This window comes from Balaenoptera ricei, chromosome 6 (assembly GCF_028023285.1).
Source record: "Balaenoptera ricei isolate mBalRic1 chromosome 6, mBalRic1.hap2, whole genome shotgun sequence".
Taxonomy (NCBI): Eukaryota; Metazoa; Chordata; class Mammalia; order Artiodactyla; family Balaenopteridae; genus Balaenoptera; species Balaenoptera ricei.
The window spans coordinates 86,651,826-86,673,367 of NC_082644.1; the positions used below are offsets into that span (position 1 = coordinate 86,651,826).

At 39.2% G+C, this 21,542-nt stretch overlaps 1 protein-coding gene across 2 annotated transcripts in view; it reads right to left on the reverse strand.

Annotated features, from left to right (window-relative positions):
* The window catches only part of GNE (glucosamine (UDP-N-acetyl)-2-epimerase/N-acetylmannosamine kinase), a 40,367-nt gene extending 23,490 nt beyond the window's left edge, over nucleotides 1-16,877 (reverse strand). Inside the window, exons 1-2 of one of the 2 annotated variants that reach the window (XM_059925072.1) lie at nucleotides 16,737-16,877; nucleotides 11,419-11,624 (exon numbers count right to left, since the gene is read on the reverse strand). In XM_059925072.1, the coding sequence (XP_059781055.1) occupies nucleotides 11,419-11,582 (164 nt within the window). In that variant the 5' untranslated portion in view covers nucleotides 11,583-11,624; nucleotides 16,737-16,877. The remainder of the gene's footprint in view (nucleotides 1-11,418; nucleotides 11,625-16,736) is intronic. The other variant, XM_059925071.1, reaches the window with a different exon arrangement.
* Between the last annotated feature and the right edge of the window lie 4,665 nt (nucleotides 16,878-21,542).

Sequence of the window (21,542 nt, forward strand, 5' to 3'; positions counted from 1 at the left end):
GAGCTAATCAATGAATTTGGTAAAGTTGCAGGATACAAAGTTAATGCACAGAAATCTCTTGCATTCCTATACACTAATGATGAAAAATCTGAAAGAGAAATTATGGAAACACTCCCATTTACCACTGCAACAAAAAGAATAAAATACCTAGGAATAAACCTACCTAGGGAGACAAAAGACCTGTATGCAGAAAACTATAAGACACTGATGAAAGAAATTAAAGATGATACCAACAGATGGAGAGATATACCATGTTCTTGGACTGGAAGAATCAATACTGTGAAAATGACTATGCTACCCAAAGCAATCTACAGATTCAATGCAATCCCTATCAAGTTACCAATGGCATTTTTTACGGAACTAGAACAAATCATCTTAAAATTTGTATGGAGACACAAAAGACCCCGAATAGCCAAAGCAATCTTGAGGGAAAAAAACAGAGCTGGAGGAATCAGACTCCCTGACTTCAGACTATACTACAAAGCTACAGTAATCAAGACAATATGGTACTGGCACAAAAACAGAAACATAGATCAATGGAACAAGATAGAAAGCCCAGAGATAAACCCACGCACCTATGGTCAACTAATCTATGACAAAGGAGGCAAAGATATACAATGGAGAAAAGACAGTCTCTTCAATAAGTGGTGCTGGGAAAACTGGACAGCTACATGTAAAAGAATGAAATTTGAATACTCCCTAACACCATACACAAAAATAAACTCAAAATGGATTCGAGACCTAAATGTAAGACTGGACCCTATAAAACTCTTAGAGGAAAACATAGGAAAAACACTCTTTGACATAAATCACAGCAAGATCTTTTTTGATCCACCTCTTAGAGTAATGGAAATAAAAACAAAAATAAACAAATGGGACCTAATGAAACTTCAAAGCTTTTGCACAGCAAAGGAAACCATAAACAAGACGAAAAGACAACCCTCAGAATGGGAGAAAATATTTGCAAACGAAAAAACGGACAAAGGATTAATCTCCAAAATATATAAATAGCTCATTCAGCTCAATATTAAAGAAACAAACAACCCAATCCAAAAATGGGCAGAAGACCTAAATAGACATTTCTCCAAAGAAGACATACAGATGGCCAAGAAGCACATGAAAAGATGCTCAACATCACTAATTATTAGAGAAATGCAAATCAAAACTACAATCAGGTATCACCTCACACCAGTTAGAATGGGCATCATCAGAAAATCTACAAACAACAAATGCTGGAGAGGGTGTGGAGAAAAGGGAACCCTCTTGGACTGTTGGTGGGAATGTAAATTGACACAGCCACTATGGAGAACAATATGGAGGTTCCTTAAAAAACTAAAAATAGAATTACCATACGATCCAGCAATCCCACTACTGGGCATATACCCAGAGAAAACCGTAATTCAAAAAGACACATGCACCCCAATGTTCGTTGCAGCACTATTTACAATAGCCAGGTCATGGAAGCAGCCTAAATGCCCATCGACAGACGAATGGATAAAGAAGTTGTGGTACATATATACAATGGGATATTACTCAGCCATAAAAAGGAACGAAATTGAGTCATTTGTTGAGACGTGGATGGATCTAGAGACTGTCATACAACGTGAAGTAAGTCAGAAAGAGAAAAACAAATATCGTATATTAATGCATATATGTGGAACCTAGAAAAATGGTACAGATGAACCGGTTTGCAGGGCAGAAGTTGAGACACAGATGTAGAGAACAAACGTATGGACACCAAGGGGGGGAAACTGCGGTGGGGTGGGGATGGTGGTGTGCTGAATTGGGCGATTGGTATTGACATGTATACAGTGATGTGTATAAAATTGATGACTGATTAAAAAAAAAAGAAAAAAAAATTTTTATGTCTATAATTCATGAGGGATACTGATCTGAATTTTCTTATAATGTCTTTCTCAGGTTTTGATATCAGGATTATGCTGACCTTATTAAATAATCTAGGAAGTCCCATGGCTCCTCTATTTTCTGAAAAAGTTTATATAGGATCTTAAAAGTTTGATAGAATTCAAAAGTGCAGCCAACTTTGTAGGAAGTTATTTTTATAGGAAGTGTTTGATAATGAATTCAATTTCTTTAATATAGAGCTATTGAGATTTTCTATTTTTTTCTGTCAATTTTGGTAAGTGGTGTTTTTCAAGGAGTTTGTCCATTTCATCTAAATTGACTGTCAAATTTACTGGCCTAATATTCTCCTTTTATTCTTTTAATGGCTGTAAGGTCAAGATGATATCCTCTTTGTTATCCTATATTGGTAAATACTGTGTTCCCTTTTTCTTGTTCTGCAGGAGCTTGTCAATTTTATTATTTTAAAGAAATAACTTGCCTCGATTAATTTTCTCTACTGTTTAATCTACTCTTATATTTCATTGATTTCCACTCTATTGTTCCTCCCTTCTACTTACTTTGGGCTTAATTTTCTTTTTCCTGTTTACTAAAGTGGAAATGGATCCTTGACTCTAAATTTCTCTTTTTTCACGTAAGTATTTAAAGCTATAAATTTCCCCATAAGCACTGCTTAATCTACACCCACAAATTTTGATATACTGTAATATTTTTAATTTAAATTTATTTATTTATTTATTTATTTTTGACTGCATTGGGTCTTCGTTGCTGCGTGCAGGCTTTCTCTAGCTGTGGTGAGCAGGGGCTACTCTTTGTTGCGGTGCGCAGGCTTCTCACTGCAGTGGCTTCTCTTGTTGCGGAGCAGGGGCTCTCGGTGCACGGACTTCAGTAGTTGTGGCTCGCAGGCTCTAGAGCGCAGGATCAGTAGTTGTGGTGCACAGGCTTAGTTGCTCCGCAGCACATGGCATCTTCCCCGACCAGGGCTCGAACCCGTGTCCCCTGCATTGGCAGGTGGATTCTTAACCACTGCACCACCAGGAAAGTCTGATATACTGCAATATTTATTATCCAGTTCAAAACATTTTCTAATTTCCCTTAGGATTTCTTGTTTGACCCCTGAGCTTAAAACTCAACAATAAAAAACCCGATTTAAAAATGGGCTAAAGGGCTTCCCCGGTGGCACAGCGGTTAAGAATCCGCCTGCCAATGCAGGGGACATGGGTTCGAGCCCTGGTCCGGGGAGATCCCACGTGCCGTGGAGCAACGAAGCCCGTGCGCCACAACTACTGAGCCTGCACTCTAGAGCCCGCGAGCCACAACTACTGAGCCTGAGCGCCACAACAACTGAAGCCTGTGCACCTAGAGCCCATGCTCTGCAACAAGAGAAGCCACTGCTATGAGAAGGCTGCGCACCACAACGAAGAGTAGCTCCCGCTCGCCGCAACTAGAGAAAGCCCACACGCAGCAACAAAGACCCAACACAGCTAAAAATGAAAAAAAAATAAATTTATTTAAAAATAAATAAATAAAAATGGGCTAAAGACCTTTACACCTCACCAAAGATGATATAAAGATAGCAAATAAGCATATGAAAAGATACTCCACATTATATGTCATCAAGGAAATGCGAATTAAAACAACGAGATACTGCTACACACCTATTAGAATGGCCAAAATCCAGCAACACTGACAACACTAAATGCTGGCAAGGATGTGGAGCAACAGGAACTCTCATTCACTGTTGCGGGGAATACAAAATGATACAGCCACTTTGGAAGACAGTTTGGCAGTTTATTGCAAAAGTAAACATGCTCTTACCATACGATCTAGCAATCATGCTCCTTGGTTTACCTAAACGAGCGGAAAACTTATGTCACACAAAAATCTGCAAAACGAATGTTTATAGCAGCTTTATTCATAATTGCCAAAACTTGGAAGCAACCAAAATATCCTTCAGTAAGGGAATGGAGAAATAAACTATCATACATCCACACAATGGAATATCATTCAGTGAAAAAAAGAAATGACTATCAAGCTATGAAAATACATGAAGGAAACTGAAATGCGTATTACTAAATGAAAGAAGCAAATCTGAAGAGGCTACATAATATGATTCCAACTATATGACATTCTGGAAAAGGCAAAAATCTATGGAAATGGTGAAAACATCACTGATTGCCAGGAGACTGTTGGGGGTAAGGGATGAATAGGTAGAGGAGAAGACTTGGGGGGCAGTGAAATGACTCTGTGTGATACTATAATGGTAGATACATGTCATTATACATTTGTCCAAACCCAGAGAACTTACACCACCAAGCTGAACCCTAATGTAAACTATGGACTTTGGGTGGTAACAGTGTGTCAGTGGAGGTTCATCAATTATAAAAAACGTACCACTGAAGTGTGGTAGGGGATGTTGATAACGGGGACGCTATGCATGTATAGGGGAAGAGAGGTATATGGGAAACTTCTGTACCTTCTGCTCAATTTTGCTGTTAGAGCTAAAACTGTTCTAAAAAATAAGGTCTATTTTTTAAAGACATTCTTTCTTTTATATATATGCATATATTTTACCATTTCTAGTCACTCCTTCCTGTAGATCTAAGTTCCCAACAGGTATCATTTCTCTTCAGTTTGAAGAATCTGCCTTAGCATTTTTTTGTAGTATATACCTGATGGTGATAATTTGCTTAGCTTTTCTCTTCAACTTTAGTTTTGAAAGATATTTTCACAGATAAAAAATTCTAGGTTAACAGGAGGTTTTTTTTCCCCCTTTGAGCACATTAAAGATGCTCCATTGTCTTCTGGCCTCCACTGTCAGACAGTGAGTTAGTTATCATTCATATCATTGTTCCCCTGTAAGAAATGTAATTTTTGTCTTGTTGCTTTCAAGATTTTCTTGTTTTCAGCAAATTGACTATGCTATTGTATACAGGTAGTTTTCTTTGTATTTATCTGTTAGGGGTTGTTGACCTTTCTGGATCTGTACATCAATGTTTTTTTTGTTTGTTTGTTTGTTTTACCAAATTTGGAAACCTCTGGCCAGTATTTCTTCTAAGATTGCAACATAGCTTTAATTCTGAGACTGTCCTGCCTACAGAATGTTCATACCTAACTGTTTGAATCAGGAACCAGAATCAGAATCCCCTTGAAATAGCATCTCAAAAAACAAAACACTATGTCCCATAACACCAAATATACTTGAAGAATTTGCTAAGCCCTGAATTAAACTGAAATATTGAGTTTATTTTTAATCTAAGTTCTGTATTAAACATGTATTAAACAAACATGTTTTAAGTATTTAGTTTGAACTGCTGCCAAACTTGAACATTTTCAAAAACTATGGGACTGTAACAAAACTAGGCCACCGATATAGTCTCTAAATGAAATTAGACTTGATCCAGTGCATTTGTCTTAAGTCCCCAAACTGAACCTCTTCACAGCAGTAGGGGCTGTCATGGTACCCACACCACCACAACCAATCTTCTCATTAATCTTTACTGATAGTACCTCTCCTCCTCCTCTTAAATAACCTTGTCTCTAATTTGGAAGCATCATTCTTAGATGAAAATCAGTTGAATGATCTATCAGTTGTTGTTTTCTGATTATTTCTTTTCTTTGTGCTGTTGCATATTAAAAGTATAAAGAAATATGATTAGCAGTTCTCAAACTTCACCTCTCCAATAGCAGAATGAATCATCCCTGAGGGATTTAAGTTTTCTCCTCAGCTTTTACATTTGGGATGGTCCCCCTACCATGTCTCTTCCTGCAGAAAAATGCTCAGACAGCTGCATAAAGAGTGCCAACTATCTGCTGTCTTGAGATACAAAAGTTATGCACAATTGTGCTGGAGATACTTATTCTGTTAGAGTCAACTAGACTTAAAAATTACTCAATTCCTCCCGAGAAGATACTCCCACCTCCACAATTAATTAGCATGTTTGGCAGTCTGATTCTAAGTTTTTCACCTTAATTTGTTTTTATTTTCACTTCCTATCCAGAGCAACTTCCTTTAGTTATTAGAATATTAATCCTTCTGAGTCTACGACAGTCATTTTTAACCCTCTCTAAATGAGAACCTAGTTGGGATGGGAAAGTCTTCACAATGCAGTGAGCACCAGTTGAGCATACAGTGCAGGGCACTCTATCTGTGTTAAATATTGTGTGTTGAGGAGAGAGAGAAAGAAGAGAGAGAAAGAAGGTTATTTACTTACAGACACAGAAAAGAAAGTACAGCAGATTTTTGCATGCATGACTTTAAAATTCTCAAGCATTCCTGAAATACCAAGTCATGGAGTCATGAAGTCATGCGCAATTTTGCTAAGCATGAATTTGAATCCCACCTATTTGACATTAACCTTAATAGGCGAGCAAGTCACTTAGCTAATGATTAAGCCAATCTTTCAGACCAACATACAGCATTATTTCCATCATTTTCTTCATGTTTCTGTGGGGGAAATACCATAGAGCAAGGTCTCTCAATGTCAGCAGTATTGACATTTTAGGCCAGACAGATCTGTGTCGTGGAGGGCTGACCCGTGAACTGTAGGATGTTTAGAAACATCCCTAGCCTCTTAAAAAAAATGTGCTGAGATCGGATCAAACTGGAGGAGTAGGATGTGGAGCTCACCTTCTCCCACAAATATGCGATTGGCCAAAAAGTTCATTCGGGTTTTTCCGTAACATCTTGTGGAATATGTTACGGAAAATATATATCAAAATGTTTAAATCAAAATATATCTACATGTGGAACGATTCTCACAGAACATCTACTGAATGCTGGCAGAAGACCTCAGACTTCCAAAAGGGCAAGAAAATCTCCACGTAACTGGGAAGGACAAAAGAAAAAAGAAAAATAAAGAGAGAAAGGAATCAGGATGGGACCTGCACCACTGGGAAGGACCAGTGAAAAAAGAAAGGTTTCTGCACACTGGGAGGTCCCCTCACTGGCGGGGAGATCAGCTGGGATGGGAGGGGGACTTCAGAGCCTCAGAAGAGAGCGCAGCAACCGGTCTGTGGAGGGTAGAGTGGAGAGAGACCTGCACCGAAGGTCGTGCTGCTGCCCGACATTCCCCAGCCTGAGACGCTCGTTCGCCGGGGCGGGTGGGGGCTGGGAGCTGAGGCTCGGGCTTCAGAGGTCAGACCCTGGGGAGAGGACTGGGGTTGGCTGCGTGGAGACAGCCTGAGGGGGCTAGGGTGTGCTATGGGAGAAGGCCTGGGCCCGCCAGAGAGGCAGGGTGCCATTGCTGGGTGGCACACAAGAAGAGGGGTGGGACCGCCATAGGAGCTTCTTTCTCTGCTCACACACTAGCCAGTGGCAGGGCACTGCCTACATGACCCCCAGGGGTAGGCGAGAGCCACCACTGCCATCTGGGACTCTAGAGGCAGGCACGGACCGCTGCTGCTGCTGAGGGTCCTATGAGCAGGCACCGGTCACTGCCCCCACCTTCCTGGGAGCGTGCGTGGCCTGCTGCCACTGCTGCCAAGAATCCCTCGACCGGTGCCATCCACTGTCCCCACCTTCCCAGGAGCACACACGGGCCATACACCTGCACACCCCCTATCAAGGGGCTAACAGTGAGCACATGCTGAGGAAAGAGATGGCAAGCATCCAAACTAAAAAAAGCCCTCGTGCCAAAAAAATATTAAATCCACACAAGCTATGCAGGGATGCTCCCACATATAAATAGCCCTCCAAGACTAGGGTAGATAATTTTTCACCTAAACTCACAGAGTAAAAGAAATATAAGCAAAATGAAGAAGGAGAGAAAGCACTCCCAGTTAAAAGACCAAGAGTATTCCCCTGAAAGAACAAACAATGAAACAGACCTCTTCAGTCTAACAGACACCAAGTTCAAAAAGGAGGTAATGAAAATACTGAAGGAATTAAGAAAGGCTATCACAGAAAGGCAGAGTACTGTAAAAAGGAGCTAAAAACTATAAGGTGGAGCCAAGAAAAATTAGAAAATTCATTTGCCGAGATGAAAGCTAAGCTAAAAGCAAAGAATAGCAGGATGAATAATGCAGAAGAAAGAGTAAGTGATTTGGAAGATAGAATAATGGAAATTACCCAATCAAAACAGCAGACAGAAAGCCAAAAAAAAAAAAAAATGAAAGTAATATAAGAGACCTATGGGATAGTATAAAGCATGCCAATCTATGCATAATAGGAATTCCAGAAGAAGAAGAAAGAGAAAAGGGGATTGAAAATGTATTTGAAGAAATTATGGCTGAAAACTTCCCAAACCTAAAGAAGGAAACAGATATCCAGATACCGGAAGCACAGAGGGTCCCAAACAAGATAACCCAAACAGAGCTACACCAAGAAAGACATATCATAATAAAAATGGCAAAAGTTAAAGAGAGGATTCTAAAGGCAGCAAGAGAAAAACAAAGAGTTAATTACAAGGGAACCCTCATAAAGCTATCAGCTAATTTATCTACAGAAACACTGCAGGCCAGGAGGGAGTGGCAAAATACATTCAAAGTCTTGAAAGGGAAAAATGTGCAACCTAGAATACTCTACCCAGAAAGATTATCATTTAGAATAGGAGGAGAAATAAAGAATTTCTCAGACAAGCAAAAACTAAAAGAATACAGCAATATTAAACCTATCCTAAAAGGAATATTGAAAAGTCTTCTCTAAACAGAAAAGAAGCAAGAAGATATAGGAAGAAGGAAATCACAGTAGGAAAGTAAATCACTTAAGCCAATATACAGATTTTTTTTAAAAAAGCCTATTTGTGAAAGCAACGATAAACACAAGGAACGGCAAAAGGATAAACATAAAGTTGTAAAAAAGGAAATCAAAATCACAAAATGTGGGGAAGGAGAGTAAGAAAATGTAGATTTTTTTTTCTTTAGAATGTGTTTGAGCCTATACGACTATCAGTCTAAAGCAAGCAAATATAGGAAGGGGTTAATTTAACATACTTGAAAAACAGGGCAACCACAAATCAAAAACATACAACAGATTCACAAAAACCAAAAAGAAGAAAACACAAGCATAAAATAAAAGGAAATCATCAAACCACTAAAGGAAAAAGAAAGGAACAAAGAAGAAACATAGAATCAACTGGAAAACAAGGTTTAAAATGGCAATGAATACATATGTATGAATAATTACCTTAGATGTCAATGGACTGAATGCTCCAATCGAAAGACACAGAGTGGCAGACTGGATTAAAAAACAAGGGACAACAATACACTGCCTACAAGAGACCCACCTTAGGGCAAAGGACACACATAGATTGAAAGTGAGGGGATGGAAAAAGATGTTTCATGCAAACGGAAATGACAAGAAAGCAGGAGTTGTAATACTCATATCAGACAAAACAGACTTTAAAACAAAGGCCATCAAGAAAGATAAAGAAGGACACTATATAATGATAAAAGGATCAATACAAGAAGAGGATTTTTACACTTGTCAACATATATGCACCTAATATAGAAGCACCCAAATACATAAAACAACTACTAACAGACATAAAGGAAGAAATTGATGGGAATACAATAATAGTAGGAGACTTTAACACCCCACTCACATCAATGCACAGATCTTCTACACAGAAAATCAATAAGGCAACAGAGATCCTAAATGCTACAATAGAACAAGTTTGACTTAATTGATATTTTCAGGACATTGTTTACATCCAAAAAACCCAGAATACACATTCTTTTCAAGCGCACGTGGAACACTCTCTAGGACTGACCACATACTAGGGCACAAAACTCACCTCAACAAATTTAAGAGTACAGAAATTATTTCAAGCATCTTCTCTGACTACAATGGCATGAAACTAGAAATCAACCACAGGAAAAGAAATGAGAAAAAAACAATTACATGGAGACTAAACAACATGCTACTAAAAAACCAATGGGCCAATGAGGAAATCAAAGCAGAAATTTAAAAATACCTTGAGACAAATGACAATGAAAACACAACCATACAAAATTTACGGGATGAACTGGGAGTTTGGGGTTAGTAGATGCAAACAATGACATTTAGAATGGACATGCCACAGCAACTAAGCCCGTGCACCACAACTACTGAGCCTGCGCTCTACAGCCCATGAGCCACAACTACTGAGCTCGCATGCCACAACTACTGAAGCCCGCACGCCTAAAGCCCGTGCTCCACAACAAGAGAAGCCCGCACACCACAACGAAGAGTAGCCCCTGCTCGCCGCAACTAGAGAAGCCCCGCACGCAGCAATGAAGACCCAACACATCCATAAATAAATAAATAAATAAATAAATAAATAAATAAATAAAAACAAAATTCAAGATACAAAAGCTTGTACAGTGAAAAGGCTACTTCTCACTTTTGTTTTACCAGTTATCCAGTTCTTCTCCCCAGAAGCAACCAATTTCTTGTGCTAGAATGCACTGTAGACATACATTTCCATTAAGTACTAGTCAAGTTTCCATTTCAACAGTCTCACCTGACAAATACTACCTTCCCCACTTAATTACTGTGGTAGGCAGATAAGAAACCTACCAAAATCTCCTTGAAAGTCTCTCCCCCACTAGTCTTCTGCCAAACTTTTCTCACAGAAGTAAAAGAACACACTTAGACTTTCCCCTCAGGCTCTAGCTAAAATTTCTCCTTTACTTTGTCCTATCTCTGTTCAATAACGTAAGAAAACCCAAGTGGATTTTCTTAGATAGCCAGAATTCATTTCACATTTTAAAAATCTATGAACTTTTGAGCTCTCCATAAGTTTCTTCTCTTGTCTTTAAAAGTTATTTTCTTAGAGCAAATTGCTAAACTGGTTTTTGGGGGCAGGTTTTTATTTGTTTTTGCTGTCATTATCTTATTTTTAAAGGACATTTAAAAAGACAATTTTACCTTAACACAAGCTTCTTTCATATTTAATACTTTGGAGGCTGCATTAATGTTTTCATGCCATAAGGGTGCACTAAATGCCACTTTATTACATATAACAAAATGAATGTTCATCTTTGGTTTATACATCTGCTCCCTCAAAGATTTCCCAAGTTTCATTTTTCATATTTAGAGTATGATCGATAACAAACCTAATGTCACCAAAATAAGAATTAATGGTAATGGTATTATAAAATTCTACTTTATCTTGTGGATCAATTAGATTTTAAAAATCTTGTTCTATATCTACTACTTGATATGCAGTTTTAATATAGGATTAGCATTAGAACTCACAAAACAGATTACATAGAATCACATTATAGTCACACAACATATATTTATAAATGACATTTCCGGATGTAATAGCAAATAAAAGTAATAATAATAATAGCTATAATTTACCAACCATCTAATAGGCAGCATCCCTGTATAGATACTTTATGTCACTATCTCCATTCTTCACAATAACCTACAACACAAGTTTTCACTCCGTTTTATAACTGAGGAACCTGAGGCTCAGAGATGCTAGGCAACTTCTCCAAGGCCACCTAAAAACTAAGTGGTAGAATTGGGATTTGAAGCCAAGTCCACACAGCTCCAAGACCGAAGGTCTCACCAGTACATCATGTTGCAATGAAGAATATCGTAAGAAAATGCTTTCATCTTACCCATAGTCATCTATCAGGTGAGAGCCAAGTACCACCACGTCAAGTTCAAAGAACTCAGGTTCCATTTTAATGCCAAACATGATTGGGGCGAGTTTAGAATAATCAGCACGGTTGCAAGTAGCAACACAAACCCGAAGCTTTCGGTTATTCTCCTTCTTCTCCATGACTTGTTTTTTTCTTTTTGAGAGGTTCTTAAAATAGAGTTCCTGAAGTCGCAAAAATAAAAATTAATATCCTATGATAAACCATAATGCAAAAGAATATGAAAAAGAATGTATATATATGTATAAATGAGTCACTTTGCTGTACAGCAGTAATTAACACAACATTGTAGTTCAACTATACTTCAGTAAAAAATAAATTTTAAAAAGACATTATAAACACAAAAAATAAAAATTCTTTATAATCAGAATGATAGGTCCTAGATATAAACGTAAAATTTTGCAGTCTTAAGTCCTTAAGCACCGTTTAGTATAGTGATTCTTAACTTTTTTCCACCCCCCTTCTGTGTGACACACCCAACTGGTATATCAAGTTATGAAATTCCAGCAGACCAACTATGACTCCACCCTTTTCTCTTACACTTAAGAAAGCATGCTGGAATGCAATTTTAAAAGAGTTTAATATAAATCAACTCTCATTGAAAAGGCAAGCAAACATCAGCTCTTTATTATTAATTAAAAATTACTTGCCATTCCTCACAATTGATCCAAACATACCAGACTAGAGCGAAAGTTTGGTTGAGAACCACTGATCTAGTTCAACTTCCCCACTTACAGAAAGAGAAAAACACAAGTCTTAAGAGAGGAAATTACTTCCCCAAGATTCAAGATCACACCTGTAAGGAATGTGAGCTATTCACCCTCACGCTACACACTATATACAAAGCACTGTGATTAGTGCTGAGGAAAAGATGAGTTAAGATGAAACAAAAACCCCTACCTTCAAGGCCTCATTAGCATCCATAGCCAGTACCTACACACTTGACAACTCCAAATACCTACCAGCTATCTCCTGTCCCATAGGCACGTCAAAGTCACTGTCCCAAACTGAACTCACTTTCTTTACCAAACCTGTTCCTCCTTCCTTATTCTCTAACTCTGTTATGAACTTCCACTCATCCAAATGCCTTGACATCCTTGTCTTCTCTGCTCCTCACCCTGTACCTCCTCAGTCCTGTCAATTCAACCTCCTGAATGAATCTTTCAAATCTATCTCCTCTCCATCCCCACCCACCAGAACATCCCCCAGTCCAATCCCTGATCTTAGGTCAGAACTATTCTAACAGCTGTCAAAGAGGTTTGCCCATCTCTAGTCTTGCCCTGCCTCCCAAAAACTTTCAGGGTGATCTTTCCAAAGTTTATAAATCTGATTACACTGCTAAACAGGATATACCACCTATGGATAAATTCCAAATTGCTGATCTGGACTTAGTTCATCCTTCCAACCATTTGTCCCCTTACAACTAACTATCCTTACTCTGAACCAAAGCCACGCCAAAGTGCCTGCAGTTCAACCTGTGGGTCTCCATATCTCTGTGCCTTTCTAGATGCAAGCTCCTCTACCTAAAACTTCCTTTCCCTCTTGCCTGGATTCTTCCTCATCCTTTAGAACTAAGGCTAAGTGTCATCTCTTCTGGAAAGCCTTCGCATAAACCTCAGTTCCTCCTTACTCCACCCCTCTTCGTGGCTGCCTCCCTCTCAGCAGTGTGGCCCCATCATACACACATATACTATTCCTCAACTCCTTTGCCCACCCATCCCCCCACCATTCTATACCCTCCTTTCAAAAAGTAAAAACCAGGGGCAAGGGATAAGAGCTATGTTTCAAGGAGCTTTTTAAACTTCCTTATATCAATGTAAAATTTCACTTCATGGACTGATCTCAATGCTTATGTCTCTGGAAGTGTATCAATATTCAGAATTTGCAATCAGGAATCCAGAGAAGCTTGAGTAAAGATGCCAATAAAAGGGGAGCTGCCTTTTCAATCAGGGTAGACTCTGAAACTCAGTGGAAATCTCGTCAGTAGCCTTCTGCTATTGATATCTCATCTCTCATAGGCTAGAACTTCTATAATCACAAATTGCCCATCATTAGGCCCATTCAGAATTTATAATCTCCAGTAAGAGCTAATTCCACCCAATGGAAAGCATTTGTAAAATAGTGAAGTGAGCATTCGTCAAGCGAGTTGTATTTGTGAGATCTAAGCACTACCTAACCAAAGAGACAAAAATATTTTTCCAAAAACGGTTGTCCTAAGTGTTCTTGTACATAAACCTTTTTCCACTCATCATTAAATTTGAGCTGAATAAATTGTTGGTGATATTTAATTTGCTGGGTGAGGCAAAGCAAATCATTTATGGTTGATAAATTTGTATTTATTTTAAGAGAATAGTAAACTTTCCATTGGGCAATTCTAAAATGTTAGTATTTACCAAGTAACTCAAAGGTTATTATACCAAAACTGAAAGTAAGGTAGCCATATACACAAACTATGAAAAATAAAACAATGTTACTAAGGCCAAAACTTTTTTAAGGAAGAAAGTTAAATCTCAGGGGGAAAAAAATGGTAAAAATCCTTTGTTAAGGGGAGAATTCTTTTTTAAAAATAATTTTTTATTTAACTAACTTATTTTTTTTGATTAGGTAGTACATTCACATGGTTTAAAATTGAAAAGGCACAAGAGGCTATAGAGCAAAAAGTCTTCCCATCTGTGTTCCCAGACATGTAGTTCTTCTCCCTGGATGGTTAGAATTACTAGTTTCTTATCTATCCTTCTGCAGATAAACTATGCATATACAAATAAATATACATTTCTTCACACATATAAATACAAATATATTTTATAAATACATAGAGTGTGTATCATGCAGTTAGTAACATATGCTACACTGTTGTTGCATACCTTGTTTTTTTAACTGCTCTTATGTTTCTGAATTAAGTGGTAAAATGGGAAAGTTCAAAGGCATTAGAAATATCAAACATAAAAGTGCAATTTTGAAAATTGCTGGCCATCAACTTTTCAAATATATGTAGGGTTATGAGAGCCCTGGAAGTAAAAATGACCAATGTCACAAACACTTATTGAGAACTGACTCTGTGCAGAGCACTGTAAAGAAAACTGAGAGGGACTTCCCTGGCAGTCCAGTGGTTAAGACTCCACGCTTCCAATGCAGGGGGCGTGGGTTTGATCCCTGCTCGGGGAACCAAGATCCCACGTGCCACATGGCATGGCCAAAACAAAACAAAACAAAAACTGAGAGACAGAGCTGAGAAAGACCTCACCTCTGATTTTTAGGAACTTACAATCTAGTACATGACACCTGGCCACATAATAGATCTTCACCAGTTCACTTTCCCAAACAGAAGCACCAGGAACAAAATTAACAAATTTTCTTTCTCCGCCTAGTGTACATTATTATTTGTTCTGTATAAAATGTCATGCCCAAGGATCCATTTTTATACTAAGAACTGTGACCAAAGTCTCCATGACCAGTATGGAATGAATAAATGTGACATAATGGACTTAAACTATAACAGGAGGATTTAAGTTGCATAAAGTGCAATGTAAAACAAGATAAAACTAGTTTCTTTACACAATGGAATCCTAGTCAGCAATGAAAACAAATGGACTATGTCTAAGTGTGTCAATATTGATAAACCTCAAAAACATAACATTAGAGGAAAACAAAATTCTAAAAAGTTAGATAAAAAGGGCCATTTTTTAAAATATGTAAAACATTACTGTATGTTGTTTATTAATCTGTAGTAAAATTACACAGCAACTCAGGAAAGTAGTTACGTCTGAAGGAGAAGGGAAGGGAAAGGAAAAGAGGGCCTAAAGGATTTTTGTTGTCTATGTAAACATTTATAAAAAAACATAAGTAGAGGTCTGAAACTAACATGGTAACATGTTAATATGTCTTCAATCTTGATGATTGGGAGAGTGTCGTACTGTTCTGTCCTTTTCAGCATATTTGAAGTATTTTATTAAAAACAAGAAATCTTTTAAATGGACACTGAAGATGCACTGTCCACAGTCCTTAAACCCTAAAGCTCAGAAAGCAGGTGGATTGGATATTTACATCCATTTCACTCAATTCCGTAATAGTTAGTAACCAGAGGCACTAAAACCAGAAAAATACCCGAAAAATACACCTTCACCTTGAACTCACTGGCAATCTCTGAGAAACCTGCATTCTTTCAACTCAAGACTGACCATTACAAATACTGACAAAAGGTGAGTGACCCTGTCCAGAAAAATAAATACTGTTGTCCCACTCAACTATGGAAAAAGACAAACACTTTGCTCAAACAGTCTCTGAGCAGAGGAAACCATCAAAGTAAACAACTGCCAAGCACTGTGTTAAGAGCTTTACAAGCATTAACTCACATCATCCTCACAGCCCTATCTTATTAGCCCGATTTCACAAACCGGCACACTGAGGTACAGCGAAAACCAATTTACTTGCCCCAAATCACAGTTAACAATTACCAGAACCAAATACCAAATCAGCATTCAAGATAGCGCCCATATCCAGTGTTTGCCTGTGTCTGTTCATTTCATAAACACCCATGAGTGAGAACCTTCCTTATGCCTGGTCCTGCCAGGCACCATGGGAATGAAGGGAACATATGATGTATCACTCTCTTCCCTCAGTGCAGACGGGATGACACAGGAATCAGGAGGGTCTGAAATTCAGAAACTCTGGTGTGACTTCTTTCTGAGCTTCCATAGTCGGCTTAACCAGTTATCTCTAAATGCCAAGCTGTACCACACCCCTCTTCTCCACCAGGATTCCAAAAAAATACTTTTTCGTGCTTTTTTACAAGTGTGCTCCGGATTGGGGGGAAAATAAACGCATAACAAGCTTCCAAGGAAGCCCAGACTCAGAATACAGTCAGGGATGGGCGCAGACCCTCAAGATGATCTTTCAGTCCAACCCTTTACACCCCGGGGCCACTTGTCCGTCACGGAGCTCTCCGCCCTCTCCTGCACACCTCCGTGACGGGATGCTCGCTATCTTTCAGGACAGCCGGTGGGATGGAGTGCAGCTGGCCTCCCTCTAACACCCCGCGCCCCACTCCCGGTTATTCGACCGGGGTCCGCACTCCACCCGTCTGCTCCACGGGCCAAAGGCTGAGCCCACAGCGGAACTAAAGAGCGGCCCTGGCGTGCAGGCCCGCGGGAGACAGAGCGAGGCCGGGCCGGGTGCGGAGCCTCTGGCCGGGGAGCTGAGGCCTCGGCGTGCGGGCCCGGAGGCTGCGCTCCCCGAGCCCGCCTCCCCCGAGTCCCCGGCGGGCGCGCGGGTCTCACCAGGCGCCGCTCCGCCGTTCCTCCCGCGTCGCCGCTGCCGCTGCCGGGCCTTGCGGACGAGAGCTGAGCGCCGTGCCGGAAAGCAGGCCGGCGCGAGACCGCCCCCTTGGCTTCCGCCACTCGGTCCCGCGGGCGATGACGCGCCTCGACCCCCACCCCGCACAGCCCGCGCGCCCTGCATTCCCACCCGAATCTGCCGACGCGCCTTACGTGAGCGGGGAGGAATTCTGCGATTGGCTGCGCGAGGAGGCCGGGGCGGGGTGGCGCCTTCCGTGGTCGTGGCACAGCCCTGGGCGGCCGGCCAGTGTCCCGCCCCGGCTGGGCTCGTCTGCCTGCCACGCGAAAGTTCGGAAGCCGAGCGCCGCACGAGGCAGTTGTTTTGGCCTTGGGCCCGAGATGTAATTTCTTACGCCTTCCAGTCACGCAGTCATTTCATAGGCATGACCAAAACAATACGGTCGTCTGGGGGTCGACCCAGAGCCCTCTCCTGAGTGAAGCTGTGCCACTCCAGAACCGTGTCTGCTAGAGGGCTCAGTGGAGTGCTGATGATGACTCAGGCAAGGCAGAGACCAGCTGATCCTTATAATGAGCTCAGCCTCTGCCCCCCCTGCTTGGAACCCCCAGGCCTTCCTGCTGCACGGAGGAGCACATAGGTGGCAGAGAAACTGGCGGGAAAGGCCTCACACAACTCCTGATGAAGACTTTCTAATGATCGTTTCAAATTCCTAGTCACCATTGACAAGAAGCTTTGAGTTGGTGATACAAAACATTAAAATATTTTTTTTACAACCATTAAAGAATTTATCACAGGCGAAACTATTTAAACAGCCCAACAATTCATTGACGGTTCTTGCTATAAAGTGAATTTCAAGTCCAATCAAACTTTTGCACTTGACGTATTTCAGTTAATGATGCTCTAATTTGCGGAATACTTGTGAACTGTTAGTTCCCCTGCAGCTAGCTTGGAGCCACCAAAAGGTCATATCAGCCACAAAAGGACAGACATTAAGGGGTTTCATGCAAGGAAGTGCTAGGAGATTTCTTTTTTAAATATCACTTTGGCTGTTCTGTGGAGAAGGGATTGGGTGAGAGTCAAGAATGGTAGCAGTGGAAAAAAAAAGCCTCTGAAATACACACACAAACACACACACACACACAAACATACACATACAAACAACCTGGTACCACTAATTGCATCTGGAAGGGCTGGGAGGAGATAGACTTTTCACTGAATTCCTACTTATATCTTTTGTATTTTGTAGTATATGCACACATTCCATATTAAAGAGAATAAAATAAAAGTAATTGTAAAAAAAATGGTGGCAGTGAAACTCATTTGAAGTGGATCGATATGATATTTAGTTTGGAAGTAGAATTGATGCAACTTCATTATGGATTGGGTATGAGAGGATGACAGAGAAAACGAAGGAAACAAGGTTGACTTCCAGATGTCTGGCATTAGTAGTTGGGTGATTGGTGCCATTTACCAAGATGAGAAAAGCTGAAGGAGTGAGCAGGTTTGGGGAGTTAAAAAGAAAGGTTTAATTTGTGATGTTAGGTTTGAGATGCCTATGAGATAGCCACATGAAGCTATTAGATAGGCAATAAGATATATGATTCTGGACACAGATTCACCAGACTCCAGATGGCGTATTAGTTTCCTACCGCTGCTGTAACAAATTACATAAAACTTAGTGGCTTAAAAATACGATTGTATTATCTTCCAGTTCTGGAGGTTAGGAGTCTGAAATGGGTTTTGAGGGGCTAAAATCAAAGAAGCAGTGTAGATATCATCACAAGAAAAATTTTTATAACTATGTGCGGTGATCAATGTTAACTAGATTTATTGTGGTGATCATTTCATAAGATACACATATGTCAAACCCTTGTGTTGTACACCTGAACCTAATATAATGTTATATGTCAATTATATCTCAATTAAAAAAAACAAAGGTATCAGTAGTTTTGTCTTCCTTAGGCTGCAGGGGAGAATCTGCTTCCTTGCCTTTTCCAGTTTCTAGAGGCTACCCACATTCCTTGGCTTATGCTCTTTCTGACATCTGCTTCCCTTGTCACATCTCCTTCTCTGGCTCTCCTGCCTGCCTCTTTTACTTAAAAAGACCCTTATAATTTATTACATTGGATCCACTCAGATAGTTCAGGATAATCTTCCCATCTCAGAAGCCTTAATTCAATCACACCTGCAAAGACTCTTTTGGTATGTAAGGAAACATATTCACAGGTTCTGGGGATTAGGACACGGCTATCTTGAGGAAGCTATTATTTTGTCTACCACAAGTGATACTGAAAGTCCTAGAAGGGGGACTTCCCTGGTGGTCCAGTTGTTAAGAATCCGCCTTACAATGCAGGGGACGTGGGTTCGATCCCTGGTCCAGGAACTAAGATCCCACATGCTGTGGGGCAACTAAGCGTGCGCACTCTAGAGCCCGCGCACCGCATCTAGAGAGCACAAATGCTGCTACTACCTAGCCCACGTGCTCTGGAGCCCACAAGCCACAACTAGAGAGAAGCCCGTGCACCAAAACGAAAGATCTCGCATGCCTCATCGAAGATCCCCTGTGCCGCAACTAAGACCCAACGCAGCCAAATAAATAAATAAATAAAAGTGAAAAAAAAACAGAAAGTCCCAGAAGATGTTCAAGATGGGAATGTTGCTTTTAAAGTTACATGCCATACCACCAAGTATCCAGAATAGAACATTAATTTTTTCCTCTTGAAAGTGAATAAAAAATTTCAAAACAGTGTTAATGTTCAGTTTTTATCTAGGGGCTTATTACATGGGTATGTGTAGTTTGTAAAAATTCATATTGTCCACCTAAGATATGTGTACTTTTTTGTATGTATATTGTAAGTACAATATGTTTCTAAAATACTTAATGCTTAAGATTATAGATAGGAAAAATGTAACTAGAAATATAAACACTTGTAATAATAGGAAATACAATTTTGAGAATTTGTACACTTATTAAGCCACTTGGAGATTTTGTGTTTGTTTGACCAATATTGAGAATTTTATATTTCCATATATAGTTGAATGGTTCTGTGTTCATAGAATCATTTAACCCTAAATAAAGTGACCCCTTTTTAGGGTTTTCTCCTATGTTCTCTTGAGATGAAGTTGCAGCAAGGAGCTGTAGGGGGCATTTTCTCCTGACTTTTTAAGACCATTTTTCTTTGAGTAAATATTACATTTCTGGATCTCTGTTACTTTGCTATTTAATAGTATAAATACATATCAAAAATCTCAAGCCATTAAGTTTTAATTTTTTTACTTTAAATAATAATTTGCTGACTTTTTCCCAGTTTTACTGAGTTATAATTGACATACAGCACTGTATAAGTTTAAGGTGTACAATACAATTTGACTTACATACATCATGAAATGATGACCACAATAAGTTTAGTGAGCATCCATCATCTCATATAGATGCGAAACTAAAGAAATAGAAAACATACATTTTTCCTTGTGATGAGAACTCTTAGGACTTACTCTTCCAACAACTTTCATTTATAACATACAACAGTGTTAATTATATTTATCATGTTGTACATTACATCTCTAATACTTATTTATCCTGTAACTAGAAGTTTGTACCTTTTGACTGTCTTCATTTAATTTCCCCTCCCCTCACCACTGGTAGTCATAAATTTGATCTCTTTTTCTATGAGTTTGTTTGTTGGTTGGTTTGTTTTTGAAGGAGAATTGAATTATAACACTATATTAGTTCCTGGTATACAACACAGTGATTCAATATTGCTATACATTTCAAAACGATCACCATGATAAGTCTAGTTGTCATCTGTCACCATACAAAGATATTACCTAATTATTGACTATATTCCTCATGCTGTATATTTCATACCTATGACTCATTCATTTTGTAACTGAAAGTTTGTACCTCTTAATCTTCCCTCACTTATTTCTCTCCTCCCCCTAGCCCCCTTCGCTCTGGCAACACCTGTTTGTTCTCTGTATCTATGACTCTGTTTCTGTTTTGTTATGTTTGTTCGTTTGTTTTTTGTTTTTTTGTTTTTTTTAGAGAAATTCCTTTATTTGGATGTTTTTGGTATTTAGATTCCTGGATAGTTAATCTTCTATTGTATTTTTCTATTTCTTCTTCTGCCTTTTCAGTGAGATATTGGGGTGTGAAAAGATATTCAGTCCGCTGTTTCAAAATGGAAAAACGTTGTTTTTTATTTTTTATTTTATTTTTTAAAATTTTTAAAAATATTTATTTTTATTTTTTATTTATTTATTATTTATTTTTATTTTAGTTGCAGTAGGTGGGCTCTTCGTTGCAACACAGGCTTCTCTCTAGTTGTGGTACCTGGGCTCCAGAGCGCATGGGCTCACTTTCATTTGTTTTTTAGATTCCACAATAAGTGATATTATGCAATATTTGTCTTTCTCTGTCTGACTTATATCACTTAGCATAACACCCTCTGATCCATCCATGTTGTCACAAATGGTAAAATGTCATTCTTTTTTTTGTGGCTGAGTAATAGTCCTGTGTGTGTGTGTGTATCACATCTTCTTAATCTTTCATCTTTTGATGGGCACTTAGGTTGTTTCCATATCTTGACTATTGTAAATAATGCTGCAATGAATATAGGGGTGCATATAGCTTTTCTAATTAGTGTTTTCATTTTCTTCAGATAAATATACAGAAGTAGAATTTCTGGATCATATGGTAGCTCTATTTTTAATTTTTTGAGAAACCTCCTTACTGTTTTCCACAGTGGCTGCACCAATTTACATTCCCACCAAAAGTGCATGAGGGTTCC